This window comes from Mirounga leonina, unplaced genomic scaffold (assembly GCF_011800145.1).
Source record: "Mirounga leonina isolate KUSES-001 unplaced genomic scaffold, KU_Mleo_1.0 Mir_154, whole genome shotgun sequence".
Lineage (NCBI taxonomy): Eukaryota > Metazoa > Chordata > Mammalia > Carnivora > Phocidae > Mirounga > Mirounga leonina.
This window is the reverse complement of record NW_023270389.1, coordinates 44,500,672-44,516,498: the sequence shown is the minus strand read 5'-3', so window position 1 is coordinate 44,516,498 and position 15,827 is coordinate 44,500,672. Positions and strand designations below refer to the sequence as shown.

General features: G+C 47.5%; 1 protein-coding gene across 4 annotated transcripts in view; it reads right to left on the bottom strand.

Moving 5' to 3' along the window:
- Positions 1–8,193: 8,193 nt before the first annotated feature.
- Positions 8,194–15,827, bottom strand: part of CUNH1orf21 (chromosome unknown C1orf21 homolog) — a 214,703-nt gene continuing 207,069 nt past the window's right edge. For all 4 annotated transcript variants that reach the window (XM_035010645.1, XM_035010644.1, XM_035010647.1 and 1 more), the window contains one exon: positions 8,194–9,011. In XM_035010645.1, coding sequence (XP_034866536.1) covers positions 8,973–9,011 — 39 coding nt within the window. In that variant the 3' untranslated portion in view covers positions 8,194–8,972. The remainder of the gene's footprint in view (positions 9,012–15,827) is intronic.

The following is a 15,827-nucleotide window of genomic DNA, read 5'->3' as shown; positions in this document are numbered from 1 at the left end:
TTAGGTTGTTTGAAGTTTGTTTGCCCTTGTCTCCCAGATGAGAAACTCCTGGGATTTTTATCTTAAGACCTTCTTATTCTGCAGGCCAAGTGCCAGCACAGTGGTTTGGGGATGGATGCCATGAAGGTGTGCCGATTTGCTCTTAAAACAGTAGTGTCCAAAGTGGGTGTGCACATACCAGGGGGTACTCAAGGTCCCCTGGGGTGTTCAGAGAGAAGATGCCAGAACCTCTGTTTATAATATTTTGTATCTTATTCTTTTAAAATGGCTACACTGTGTACTTTTTATAATGTGTCTAATATAGTAGTCCAGGAGTATGTGAATATAGGCTTTCAAAAGATTAATAAACATCCAGAGGGGGTGCATCTCACAGAGTTTTCGCCGAGAGGCGTGTACGGTAGAAATAAACGGGTCCCCACTGCTTTATAGAACTCACGTGCATGCAGAGCGCTGGGGAGCCTGCCCTGCTGGGCTCCCGTGCCCACCACAAGGAAGCTTTGCAGGTGCTCAGAAGATCATTGCTCCAAGATACCCCTCAGACCCAACTGAGAGCGGATGCTTCCTAATCCTGCCACGGTATTTCACTTGAATGTAAGGCCTTATTCATAAGTAAAACACAACACACAGAGCAAATACACAGCCACGGACAACTGGCAAGGGGGCATTTTGATTCTTTCCTGGTGACAGTGAGGGAACCAGACCGGAGCAGACAATGGGGAGAGGGTGCCCTAAGGCAAACCTGGCCGTATTCCATGACCATCCCCCTGCCACCACCAAGGGGACCCCGCAGGACCTTAATTTTAAGGTAGGTGTGTGTGAGGCCAAATGCTCTTGTCAATTTCCAGCGTCACGACTGCCACAGGCCAAATTCTAATCGAAAGGACTAAGACTGTGGGATACTCAAGTGGGAACCGCAAGACACAGAATTAGAAATTCCTCACCAAGGAGCCGGAGGAATATCTGGGAAAAGGGTGTGTGTGAGCTAAATTCTTTCCAAGGGTTCAGAAGGCTGGTGTTGCTTTTGAATATGCCAACCTGCACCCAGAAGGGCGGGTGTTGGGGGTCTTGCAAAAGAGGTCAGCCCCAAGGAATATTCAGGGCCCTTGGGGATCCCTGGAGACCGAACTACTTGGCTAAGAAAAGTGCCTTCAGCACCCAATTCCTCCAACCTCTCAGGGAAACCATGTCACTTGTTTGAGCCTTTACTTAAGTTTCTAGAAACCATGCTGCCTCACAGCTAGTATTTTCATTCATCGAATTCTTTTCCTTCTCTTTATAAAATTTCCAATTATTTGTGGGGTGAGGGGAGGGAAGAACCCATTGCTCTGAACTCTGAATAGGTTCTCTGGAAAACCTAAAAGGCACTGTGAGGTGTCTCCACAGAGAGCCTGCTTCTCCCCAAGCCTCCCTGCTTCACGACCGGAGGGCACAGGGCTGAGCTCGGTGGCCTCCTTGTCCCCACGAGGTCCAAGGCGGCTGTCTAGGTTGGCAGGTATTTGCCGTGTGCATACAATCCACTTGTGCTTTTTTTGTTTTGTTTTTATTTTTTACTATCCCCTTTCTTTGGCAGGATTCAGGTGTGCACTCCAGACCTAGCGGAGGCTGGGCCGCAGGGCATGACCGAACCTGGGGAAGGGCTGTCCTAGGGCGGCCGCCTCTGGGTAGGATGAAGGAAGGCGTCACACTAAGCCCACGAGCCCTCGGCTGTTTCCCGGGAATTCATCTTAGGGCACCCCCCTTGTCGCGGGCTCTAGGCCAGCCTCGTACCAAGAGGTATTTTAGCCTCGGTGGCTCTACAGACAGGTCAGGACGACCAGGCGCTGTCCCCTGCATGTCTCTAAGCCAGAGCTAGCCCAGGTTAAAGCCCCTGAATTCAAACAGCGTTTGGAGGGAGGTAAGGTGCTGGGGTGGGGGGCAGAGGACACATGGGGACAAATCACGTCAGCAAGCAAGTGTGCGCTCCCACAGCAAGAGGGCAACCCCGGGCCCTGAGGCTGACCACACATACCTCTCTGGCTGACCTCGGCTTCGGAGGGCAGAGCGTGGTCTACGGCTCTTCCCTATCCCTCCCCTCCCCGTCCACATGCGGCCTCTGGGACCAGCCAGCTGACTGCCTGCCCTCACCCCCTCTCTTCTCCTCTCAATTCCCAGCTTCAGCTGCTTTGCTGCACACCAGCCCGAGAGCATACACTGTCCCTTCTGTGGGCTGAGTCCCATGCTGGGCCCTTTGTAACGCCCTCCCTCCGTCCTCTGACACACTTGAGCTTGGATGTCACCTCTTTCTGGAAGCCCCCGGATCCTCCAAGCTGGGCAGCTGCCACTTTGAGAAGCTCCCACAGCACCCGGGACTGATGCTTACGGTGTCCACACTGTCTCCCTGACTGATGGTAGGCTCCTCGAGGGCAGGAGCTGTGTTCGGCTTATCACCGGCTGTTGCGGGCGATTATACCAGGTGCTCTGTACATAGTCTGCTGGATGAATGAGTCCGCAACCCTAGAGAAGGCAATGCTAAAGATGCTCCATCTGGGACAACCTAGATGCAGGGGCCCCAAATGCACACACTGGTGTCGGAACGTCGCAGCGCAACGGCTGGGTTGCCAGTCGGGGCCACGCTGGATGAGCCGGCCAGGGCGTGAGAAACACCGTGGCTGAATGTGGCTGCGCCTGGCCCGTGTCCTCGGGGATGCGTCCTTTATGCACCAGGGCTTGGGACAGGAGGCCGGCCCCAGTATCCAGGCTAGAGGCCCAGCTGAGGCCAACGAGCCAGTGGCAGAGCATCCTGGTCCAGAGGGGGCACAAGGCCAGGTTGGCCAACAGACCTCCGTCCTCCTCACTGAGTCTAACTCAAAGTTTTGCAAGAGGGATCACTAGCTTTTCCTGTTCTGGCATTATTAGAGTTATGCTAATATTTTCCTAGATGTTATCTTAGAGATTAAAAAAAGCAAAGTACAGTTCTCCCTTGGAGTATTTCAATGATAAAGTAGTTATATATTTTCTTTCTCTAAGTACCTGTGTGTGTGTGTTAAGAAAAGAGATCCAAATTTAGAGTCCTAATAAGGCAGCTGCCTGGTTCTGTTCCAGGAAAATAGATATGCCTTTTTAAAAAATAAATTTGCATCTTGTTTTGAATGGAAAAGCTGGTTTGAAATCTATTGCGAAGCCTCCCTTCCCTCGCTCACTTGACGGTCAAGAAAGAACAGTCCCGGAAGGTCTGGACTGAAATGCCAAAAGAACAGGGGCTGTTTGAGCCCCTCTGGGTCTAGGCCAAATGGCCCCTAAGGTTCTAGAACTATTTGCAACCCTGGAGACCCTATGGCAGTTCTGGCTGAGTTTGCGATGTTCTTTTTACTGCTTTTAAGTCTTACTCAATTGTGTTCAAAGCCCTGGGCTAAAAATAACTCTTGGAAAGGGAAAAAGGGAGAATTCTGGGTAGAGGGGGAAGACGGTATTAGAATGAGGACTTTGGTTTAGGAACGAATCTTGCTGAATTAAAGCCACTTCTCTGGCTTACAAGAGACAAGAGCCATTTCCCACATCATCTTGAGGGAATCTGACAATTGCCAGGTTTGAAAGAGGCAAGGTCTTGGGGATAGTTTTCATAGAAAACTGAACATACTAGCACCCCCTCTACACAAGGAAATGTTTTTGATTCTTTCAAGCCCAGTGAGGGCAGGGGTGGGCCCCCTCTAGGCAGCACCTTTAAGAGTTGCCATGGAGACGTGAGTCATCTGTTTTAGAGGACGTGCCTTGAAAAGCAAGGCAAGGAACTCTGGGAAGTTCTTGGGCCCTTCTGACCTTGGACACGTTATTTAAATGACTGTCCAAGTCACGACATGACTCTCCAAAACATTTAAGGTCTCGAAAGAGATTCACATTTAGTTGCAGTGCTTCAGCTGGCCTGGAAAATACAGACCCGGTTCAAACGTCAAAAAGAGACACCCAGCCCTGGCCCACAAGAAAGGATTTCAAGTCAATGGTCCAGGCCTTGTGTCTACCTTGGACGATCGGGTTCTCCCACCCTTCTCTGCAAGGTTAAGGCTTTTCACCCTAAAACGATGCAGTCTGGGATGAAATAAGCCTTGGGAGCCCAGAAAGAATCACAGCATTCAAAGGCCTGTTCTGGCTGCCTCTGGAATTTCACCGTACAAGTAACAGGTGCCTTTTCCAGATGCCGAAAGGGTTCCAGGAAGCGAGACATGTGCCTAAATACCCAAAGCCTTTTCCTTCTGGGCACTAAATTTCTGTTAGCCAGCGGCCTCTCGCGGTATGTGAGTAGCTCGCCAGATTCGGGAAGGCCAAGGAAAACATTCCCCATGGCAAACCCAGCTGGTGATGAGCCAAAGAGTGATTCTGGAAGAGAGAAGCCCCCAAAGGGTTCTTTTCACAGTGTTGCAAAGGGTATAGAAAGAATAACAAAATTCAGAAAATACTTGAATGACATCTTTCCTCCTTTCCCCATGGGCACTGATAGGGGACAGACGCATTCTGTACTTAGGATACACTACTTGGAACATGAGGGTCACAAATTCACTTCACGGGATTACTGGGAGGATGACGCAAGACAATTACAAAATGCCTAGCACAGGATCTGGCACAGAGTGAGTATAAATAATAAATATCAGTTCCGTTTCCTCTTTCCCCAGGATTAGGTTAGATCCCAGATAAGGTACGAGAGTCTTCCTGAAAGACGTGGGAGAGCTAGTGAGCTTTAAGGTTGGTCCCATAAGTAAATACATTCACCCAGCATCCTCGGTTTCTGCTGTAGTTTTTGACCCTTTTCCGGAGACACGCGAAAAGGTGACTGAAGGACATTTTTCCCCCTTGGAAAAACATGTCCATTCACTGGCAAAAGGCAATTCATAGAAGTCATTCACAAAATTCCAAAGGTTTATTGCAAGGGCATTTGCATTGGGAAAGCCGACTGCCTCACCCAGGTGCACGCAGGTGCATGGGGGCCCGGGGGTCCGCATGAGACATCCAGAAGCCCACGTCCCTGCCTCCAGCCACCTTTTCACCATGCCCCCAAATACCCATTCCCTCTCCCCGACCAGGTCTTCTTTACCTACTGGGGTTTTGCGCCACTTCACACAAAGCTTACTTTCTGAGAGGTACCAAGAGATAAAGCTCTGAAAATGCCTCCCAGGGGCAAAAGCACAGAAGGCAGATTTTCTGTCGAACGATCCGGTACGATCTAATACTTCTTTCTTTTTTTTTTTTGAATTTGGGAGCTGGGAGGAGGGAGGCTGCCTTAGACACCAAATCGTTTTGCTTTTCACAAAGAACGTATCAGAGTCCTCGAGTCCAAGATTCAGAGTCAGTATTTTCCCGGCTTGAGACATGGATCATTTTTCTTCCTATGAAACCAACATATTTAACAGGGTTTCTTTCCTAAGACCAGTAGGGATGGAGCGCTCCTTTCAGATTCTTGCCTAATGTCTAAGCAGAATTTGTAACCAATACGCTGGCCTGCATCACAGGCTCCTGAGGTAAAATTCGTGAGAGGTACAATCTCTGTTTTTAGCAGGCTTCTGGGACAAAAAAAAGTCTCGATGAGGCTGGGAGGAGGGCAGTTAGAACTCGAAGCAGGATGGCATCCAGTGGGATGGAAACGCGGGCGCCATCATCCCTGGGCTGCACCGGGGGGCTGTCCAGTGGCAGGCGTGGGGGGGGCGTCATCCTGGGCTGACTCTGGGGGCGCCCCCGACACGGAGGGGCTTCCCTGCCTGGCACAAAGGACCTGAGGCTACTCCTTCCTCCGCCAGCCCATCTCTCACTCGAGTCAGAGCAGCCCAGTCTCAGAGCAGGGGCCGTGCAGAGGGGGAGAGACCAGTCTCCCCCCAGGCCCGTGGGGGGCTCCCGCTGCTGCCGCAGGCTGACCTAGTGTCCCCGTCTCTGCACTTCATTCGTTCTTTGTCCCTAAATCGGCCAGAACACCCCTCCATGCTCCAGCCTGGGGGCTAGGAGGCATGGCTGAGGTTCTCTGGCAGTAACAAACACGTACGCGGTTATGGACAGCAAGTACTCCATGATCCTGAATCTCCGCCAACCAAAAGAAAGCAGCGCATATTCTGCTGAACTCTGACAACTCCACAACTCGGAGTACATAAAGCGTGTGCGATCCAGCTGGAAACCTTCTAGACGGTCGGCCCCACTCGCTGGCCCCCAGGCCGCTGGACTGTGAACTGCACCCAAGCCCGCCGCCATGCTATCAACTCTCTCTGCTGAAGGCATCTCAATGTCCATTTTTCGTCCTTCCTTTTTCTACCTCCTTCCCCCAGGCCACTCCCCGCTCCCCTCCCTCCCTCCCTCCTTCCATCTCCCTGAGTCGTCAGCGGGCAGAAGCACTAGTTTCTGGATGATTCTTTTCATGGTATCTGAGACAATCTGCTTCATGTTCGGATACACGGGGAGAAAAAAGGGCGAAATATTTTTGCATTAGACCTTTTGCAGAAGCCATAAAAAAATAAAGTACAAACACAAATCACTTGACAATTTTATGATTAAAGCCAACGATGGAGAAAACAGACAGAGTGTTGCTAACATAATCAAGTATCTCATGCCAACCCACTCAACCACCCCATTTCTCAGATCTATTTCTAGATATACCAAATTTGTCTGCAGATGAAATCACGTCTGCACATCAAAGAGTTAAACTTGGGAGACAAGAACTCCAGGTGAAAAGCCCCTGGGTTCACAGGAACCAGTTTCTAGTTTTATGAAACACTCAAAAGTCAACTTCCCAAGAAACACTTGGTTCTGGGCACATGTGTATCATGTCAAAATGCTAAACAGACTAGAAAAAATGATATGAGCATGTATCATCTTTGGGTAGAAGGTGGGCGGTTTTTCTGGGAAGACACTCTGAGACACCGGGTAGAGCAGCCCCGTGGAAGATGCTTAGTGCCTGCGACCCTCTTCCTCGAGAGGAATCAGAAAATCACATAACAGTGAACAAAGTCCCACGTGGACAAGATTCAGGTGGGGCTCAGCAGTTCATTTACAGCTGAGGAAAACTATTTTAGTCACTTGGCCAAAAACCATACAAAGGGAGGGAACGTAAACCCCTAGGCGACTTGACTCTCTCTGCATTTTTCTGCTTGAAGCAGGATAAAAAGCCTTAAATTTTGGCTGCATCTCTATTTATGTAACAACCACAGCTGCTCCCCAAAGTAGCTGTGGCTGCCTGAAAGAATTAAGGGCTTTTGTTGCTACCATGTGAGTCTGTTTTCTGTAGCACTTGACTGAGTTTCCTGCCCCTCGCTTCTGTGCCCTGGGGTCTAACGGCAGATGAGGAATCTCCCCATTAGCCCATCCCTGGTGCCATCCGTTATACGGATGGATTTTAAAGTCAAGGCTCATCTTCTCAGCAAGAGCACATTTAGCTTCTTATTCTGGTCTGTGGCAGGTGATCTCTCGGCTACCCAGGACAAACAACGACTCCCCACCTTTGGACGGTGGCAGTGTGGCTGATCCCGAGCCCCTCACGTTCAAACCCCCCGAGAGAGAAACCTACAGTGCTCCTTCTGTGTTTCCGTGGCCCAAAGCCCCACCTGGCCTGTTGGCATAGCATTTAGCAGGGTGCGCTGCCCTGAAAGTAACAAAGAGAACCCTCGTCCAAGCTATCAAACGTGTTAAAAAAATACAAAAGTTATTTTCTCCTTTTGATTGCTATTTACTTGTGACAACATTTGTTAAAAATATTACTTCTGTCTTTGAGAAGAGATCATTCTCTTCATATAATATGGAAAAATAAACTCTACCAAACCCACAGTTCACATTCCCCAACACTGCCCCAGGGCTTTGGCTTCCGCATCTGCAAAGAGCATCACCAGGGTCAATGTACTAGGTTTCCAGTAGGCGAACGCTTGGCACTGTCCTGGCCAGTGCCACGAGCGAGAGAAGAAGTGGCAAGACTCACGGAACATTCGGAAGGGAGCGAGTGAGGACGTAGGATGGCTTATCTGCTAACAAAAGGAAAGGACACAGGGTGGTTTCGGGCCTTCCTAAAACGTCGAGGGGGATGTCCCCTCATCTCCCCTGACCACTGGCAGCCCTGCCAATGGTGGCGGATGATCGATGGGAGGGTAGGGAGCCAGGAAGCTCAGTTATCGGTGTCCCTGCAAAGGAGGGCTCATCTTCCGCACCCAAGATCACTGTAAGACACTGAACTGGATGAATGGGAGAAGACAAGGATACATAAAAACAGTAAAATGTTTATTTTCTTAGAAAAAAAAAGGGGGGGGAAAGAGGGATTCAGAATGATCGTGATCACACCTCCATCGGCATCTGAGCAAAGCCAATGTTGCAAGCTTATCCTTGATGAAGATACCTAGTCAACGAAACCACCTGCTGCCCACTCCTACGTCACTCCGTCACTCCGGGAGTCACGTCCCCACGTGCTTTTAATGGATAATGGCTTCTTTACTTCTTCTCAGCAGAGAAACAAGGCTTGCCATAGCAACCATCCCATCTCCAAAGCGCAACAGTGCCAGTGAGAAGCAAGGCTCTGGACCACTCAGGAGAGACAGAGAGGGAGGAGAGAGGGAAGGAGACGCTTGTCTTAGAAGCAGAATAGTTCTACAACAGAAGTTTGATATCTGAGTTCACCACTACCTCATCTTATATAGAAAATAGTTTGGAGAGCATCTGTAAAACCAACAGTGTCTTTAAGGTGACATTGCAGAGCTTTGCTGCATACCTGGACACAAGAGAAGTGAGAAGTTGCAACGAGTTTTAACTAGCAGCAACAAAGAAAGTTCGATAACAGTTTTTTGTGTGTGTGTTTGTTTTTAGCAATATTCCTTTGCAAGTTCGTTAAGAAACACTGTAATTTAATGGGGCATACGATATGGAACGATCTTCTTTTTGCTAGAGTGCTGTTCGCTGGAGAGAACCGACCTTTGCAAAGATTTCAACTGGGGTGTAACCTATTTACACAGTAGTGGCTCCTGGTTTCAGTGGTAGAATGGGCGCTATGTGATATCCTCTTCTTCGGAACAGTAATCTCGACCCTTGAGGGGAAAAGAGAAGGACAGCACGTGAGTGAGAAATTCAAAGCAGAACCCGAGACGGTGAATCACCGGCAATTTTCTCTCAATGTCTATATCCTTGGGAGAGAACTCAGGCTTTTTCAGGGACTACGGGGCACAAGGGAGAGAAGTCACAAATTTGTGTCGGCTGATTTATCAACAGTATATGCCTCAGGGCACGGAAGTGTTCCCAAGCCCCAAATAAGCCCTTACTTTATATTGGTAAGAACTTATATTAGGCACATACAAGACTCAGTCTTTCACCAAGAAATTACCAAATGGACGATCCATTCAGGAGACCAAGTTCTCAAGAGCAAGAGAAACTGAAATAAACAATGAACAAGTCCCTTTTGGCTGGGGTCAGGGCTGCTCATAATCTACGGTTGTATCTCCATGTCTGGAATTTATAATTTTACAGAAGGGAGGGTATAATCCAGGGATGTCTTAGTTTGAATCCACTCTAACAGGGGGTTAAAAAAAACCCCAAAGATTCACGGACATCTGTATAACAAATCTGGGACTATGTCTGGTACTATGCTTGGTACGTGTAGGATGCACAAGAAAGGCGAAAATGCTTTTTTGATTCATTCGCTACCAAAACAGGTCACTTGAAGGCTTAAGGACTATACACAATCGTTACTTTTGAACATTTTTCATCCTCTCTCCAGGAGGTTATACACTCTATGAGGGCATGGTTAGGACTGGGATTTAAGCGTCACATCTGACCCAGCCGGGTTGCCTTGGTCAAAGCATTCAGCTTCTTGGTCTGTAATCCCTGAGATAGGACAGGAACAAAAGTACCCTCCCTGCCCGCATCACAGTGTCAGAGATAAGGGCTTTGTAAAAGGTCAGGTATTAATACTATTTGTACCCTTCAACCTGTCTCTTTTTGTATACACATGCTTAAATTTTGGGTGGGGGGTGGGATATTCCTTTAAGAACAGAATGCTCTACATAACTGGAACTTATTCTTAAAAGTAAACTTAAAGATAGTAACAATTTTGCATGAAACTAGTTCTCAAGTGTCTTATAGGTTTCCTTGTCACAGTATCTGTACACTGAACATATTTCACGTTCTCCTAATAGTTGAGCGTCATCATAGTGAAGGGCTGTACCATCTGGCCAGGCAGTCATCCTGGCTCTGTGATTTACTAACTCTGGCATCTTCATCAAGTTACCTCTCTGTACCTCAGTTTCCCCATCGGTAGAGTGAAGAAAACAATAATACCTACTTCACACGGTTGCTGAAGATTAAACAATAGTCGTAAGGTGATGGGATAGGGCCCAGCACAGCATTCTGTACACGTTGTATGTGTATATGCAGATGTGTTTGGTAAAAAAAATGCTGCCAGCTGCCACATGGTGAAGTCTCTGGGGCCTGTGAAACACGAGAGGTTGCCAGCTCCCATGCTAAATGGCCCCAGCTTGCTTGTTCTCTTCGAACAGGACTCACTAACGAGCGTGTTTTGGTTTCCCACCCCTGCTACTTGCAGTTTCTGAGCCCCATGTCACCTCCAGGCTTACTTTACCTGTGGTGTGAAACATCTCCTGGGCAAAGAAACTGGGTAAGCAATCTCCCCGAGAAGAGAAGCATGCACCCAGTAGTCATCCCCATCAACAGCCTCCCTGGTGATGCCGCCTGAGCGGATTCCATCCTAGCGTTGGCCCAGGCCACTCAGGGGAGCCACGTGTTGGAGAGCCGGAGAAGAGAACCTCGTGGACCCTGACGGTTGGGAGTTCAACTCTTCAATGGGAGAAACAGGACACATCCAAACACACCAGCACAGTGCTAGAAACAGATCGGATGATGCTGTCCCACAGATCCTCAACTCGTGAGGCTCAGAGAGGAAATCTGCAAATGGGCACCGGGTGTTTAGCTAGAGGGGAAAAGCAGGGCTCGTGCAGTTTTTATTAGGAAAGGAAAGAGGACATATCCAGCGTATAAACGGACAGACACACTGTTGTGTGACAACAGGCAAAATACTGGGCTTTGGTTTCCTGGAGATAATCGTGGTCTCTGTTTCAGGGTTGTGATCAGGAGTCAATGGGAAAAACAGTGTGTGGCAGGTAGTCAGTCAAGGTCAGCTGCTGTTGCTATCAATGTGATCATTGTTATTATATACCCTGTGTCTGGCCAGGCAGGGGGCTGGGGTCTCCTTCCTTGTGGCTGTCGGTGAGAGGACTGTGGTCATAAATTGTGATCAGATAGATGGCGGGGAGACCTTCCTCCTGCCCCCCCAGCCTTGTACCCCAGATAGGCCAGAACCCTGTGCACTTGGATAAAACTTCTGTGGCTGACACTAAGTCCCTTTCCTTCTATCTAAATGAGACCGCAAATCAAAGGCTCAGCCAGCTAATGTGGTGTTAACGCAGCGAGAGCTTTTCAGAGCCTCCAAGTTCACTGCCACCACAAGGGAACACCCCCTTTGGAGGGACAAATCTGTATCAACTGTCTGTGTAAACCTAAGACTACAATGATCATTTCCTGAGCATTTGCTTCTCGGAAATTATAATCACTCTGAGGAGGAGGAGGAAAATGGCATGAGTTGCTTTGCAGACATTATTTCCTTGAGGGCTGATGCCGACCCTGTCAGGGGGAGTGGTGCCCTGTCACCTGGAGGGAAACCTCAGAGGGGCCCAAGACCACAGGGTTCATCCTCACCCTTTTTGTTATGACTGCAGTGAGCTGACAACTAAATTCAAATTGCAATCAGTTCCGTGCTTGTTATTATCACGGGCCTGCAGCTCCGAGAACCAAATATTTCATGGACGGAAAACTTGGAAATCAAAGGCTTGGAGAGTAACAGCTCCCAGAGGGCCGGCGCCATTCTAAGGATGGGGAACCTGAGAACCGTCACAGGAACACCCCACCTGCACGTGGGCAGCCTTCTACAACATGACTGCACGATTCATGTAAATCTGTGAAGAACTGTGCTAAAAAGAAAACATGAAAACCTTCAGCTGGCAGAAGGCAGAGGTGGGAGTGAGCTGGGTTTGGGAGGAACACGGCAATCCTCCTGAGGCAGCCCTACCCCGTAAAGGGGCTACAAAAGGGACGTCTGTAAAGAGGCCTCCCGTAGTCAGAATTGGGGCCGGGGGACACAATTCCACCCTTGTGCAAAGGACCCACGGAAAGCTACAGGGAACAAGATTCTTACGAGGCCCCCGCAAGCTGGAAGGCCAGAAAGTCCTGGTGATGCTGACAAGGAAGGGCTGTTTGAAGAACCACAGGGGCATCTTGGTGCAGACTCAAAAATCTCGAAGAGCTCTTGTCTACAGAGATTTTCCCCGCCACACCCCTACTCTGTATAAGTTTCCATGTCCTCGTCAGCTGTCTGTGCTATCTCCTTGGAAACTTAAAGAAGTTTATGTCAGCTCAGAACATACATTTCCAAGGTTCTAGGGTAAGGATTCTTTGTTTGTTGAAATGTCCAGGCTAAGTATTAGGGATATTAAGGAAGAGGGAAGGAAGGACCATTATCCTAACTTTAAATCCTGCTAAAAAGGAGCAGCTCAAAGAGTGACTTCGAACAAGAGAATTGCTCCTCCAAAGTACCTACAGTGCTTTTCTCCTTAAGTTTAACTAGACAAATAGTCAAGGACTGGCCGTCTAGTTGCAGGTGTGATTTTATCTTGTAAGTCTCTAGTACATTTCTGTAGACCTGTGTGCATTCAGCCTAATACATACACCTCAAGTACATAACACTCAGCTGTGAACTGAGTATTTTTCCAGTGGGGTAGATCAGAACCATATGGTTGTTACTGAGAGGATGCATCAAGTCTCCATTTCTCCATCTGTAAAATGGGGACAGTAAGACCTAACATGCAGTTAGGAAGGAATGCAGCTGCTGAGGGAATTAGAAGTAATACATGTAAGGTGTTTAGCAAAGCTTGGCACATGGGAGGGAGGTAATTAATAAATTAGGGCTCTAATGATGATATTAAAAAATGAGATCAACAGATGCAGGAGTGAATAAACTGTCTAGGTGAGAAATTGGGACCACAGCTGAGTGAGTCAGTTACATTCAGGTCCTCAAACAAGTCAGGCACTTGGGTGCTTGTCCCTCTTCCTCCGTCCTGACTGGCTCCCCCTGCCTTCAGCCCTCCCCACATCCATCACTTCTCATTTTCTGGATCTCTGCCCAAATGCCACCTCAGGTTCCCTGAACACCTTATACACAATAGCACTTCCCTTACTCTGCTTCATTTTTGTTTATATTACTTATCATTTCCTGACATTAATATATTAATTCCTTTTTTTTATTGGCTGTTTTCTCTCTTGAATAGAAGCAATAGGCAGGCAGGGACTGTTTTATGCAATGCTGCATCTTCAGGACTCAAGACTAGTGTTAGCCACATGTGAGATGCTCAATGAGTATTTGTTGCATCAGTGAAAGGATGAAAAATATCTAGAGTTATAAAAAAAAAAAAGAAAAATATCTAGAGTTGTGAAGTTTCAGAGTTGAAAGGGGACTGAGAGGTTTCCCCCTCTGACCTTGCATCTAATGTAGGATGGGTCTCCATTTACCCCATTCCAGACTGGGAGTCTTCTCTTTTACGCTGGAAAATGTCAGATAGTTTTCCATGCTGCCCATGACACTGTTCAACAGCTGGACCCAAACTGCCTCTTTGTAATTCCCAAAGAATGGCTTAATCCAGGCCTTTGGAACCAAAGGATCATTCTTCCCAGACCGACAGCATCCCTTGGTCCCTCATCTGCAAATAACAGGGCTCCACCTAGGTCTCTCCCTTGCAAGGGTGCCACTTTCCCCATGATCTTATTAAAACGGACCCATCAAAAACATCACCTGCGCAGAATAAGATATTCCAGATACACAGCATAAGAGAGGTAAGGATTCAGTAGCTGACAAAGGGGATCACCAGGAATGGCAGATTCCAAGAGAATGGATGTGCTAAATCTTAATAATACAACAGAACTTCTGTCAAGGTTCTGGAGAGGGAAATAGCTCTCAGGGAAAGAGGGAAATAAACTTATACACAAAGGAATAGAAAAAGATCGCAAGAGAAAAGATACAAAGAGGAACACACTTGATCATGTGAAAATGAACTTTTGTGGGGTAAAAAATAATAAAATAAAAAGGCAAATTTCATAATGGGAGAAATACCTGTAGCATTCAGTGTGTCAGTAAGTTATAGGAGAAGCTCAAACCTATAAAAAATGGACAGTAAGAGGATCTCAGTAAGAGGGAAGGAAGGGTATAAACTAGAAACTCATTCAGAATGAAGTAAGACCAGTGAACACAGAGATAGGAAAATGGTCTGCTTCAGTCATCAGAAAATATACATCAAATAATTAGATATTATTGAAAAATAGAGGCACCCAATTCTTAAGAGTACACGAAGAAATGTAACTCTCCTATCTTGCCGGCAGCTATGTCAAATGGTATAGCAGCTTTGAAGGTTAACTTGGTAATACCTACTATGAGTCATAAAAATGTTCATACCCTTTATTATAGCAATCACTGAAATCAGTCTCTAAGATAAACCCCCAGATATATGTTTTTTTTTTTTAAGATTTTATTTATTTATTTATTTGAGAGAGAGAATGACAGAGAGAGAGAGAGAGCACATGAGATGGGGGAGGGTCAGAGGGAGAAGCAGACTCCCTGCCGAGCAGGGAGCCCGACGCGGGACTCGATCCAGGGACTCCAGGATCATGACCTGAGCCAAAGGCAGTCGCTCAACCGACTGAGCCACCCAGGCGCCCCCCCCAAATATATGTTTTAAAAAAATATATGCATTGTTTCCCTGGGGCTGGAAGTGGGCATGGGGATTGACTGTAAGCAGGCAGGAGGGACCTTCTTGAGGTGATGGCAATGTTCTAACACTGGAAGGTGGTGATGGTTGCATCATTTGGTAAATTCACTAAAAATTACTGCATTGCACATATAAAATGAGTAAATTTTATGCCATGTAAATGTTATCTTCGTAAAGTTCTTAGAAGTATATGTACAAATATTTTCATTGCAGCCTTTTTACTAGGCATGAAAAAAACCTCGATCAAATATCCCAAAGAAAAAAAGGGGGTACTAAGGGATGGTCCAAGCACACTCTGCGACCAAAGAGACACATAAACAAAATGAGCAGACTCGTCACCCCCTGTGTCCCAGCAGCTCCTGCTTGGATACCACTGCATTTTCACACATATTGTTCCCTTCTCGCAGACCCCCCTCCCCAGCTGTCTCCCCGTGGCCACTCAGCCTTCACGGTGGTGGTTCCAACATCGTATCTTCAAGTGACATTTCCCCCAGTTGCTCAGGGAGAATCTTTTCCCTTCCATCCCACCACCATGCTTTATAGTGATTTTAGCCAAAATGTTTGCCTCCCTTACTCTAGGCAGCAGGATGTGTCTCATTCATCCTTGTGTGGCCCACGTCACAATGGTTATGAATACGCAGGCATTTGGAGGGAGGTGTTGCTGTGCATGCGTGCGTGCGTGTGTGTATGGAGGTTGTTACATGATGTTTTCTGGAAGTGTCTTGGACTTTAATAAGTGAAGCAAGTTGTCAACACTTTGTGGATCGCACAGGAAAAGCAGTCCTTTTCAACAACACCGCTGATAAAGAATAAGTTTTGAACACCAGAATCAGCAGAGACTGGGGCACAGCCTGGTCCCAAGAAGAGCCTGGAATTTAGCAGAGGGCAGCAGGAACGCAAGGTGGGGGAACAAAAGCTGGTATCAGAATCTCATGTCCACTACTTAGCATTCTTATTTATATAAATAATACTTATGTAAACCACATAAGGAATCATGTCTGGTTCTCTCTCTCTCTGTTT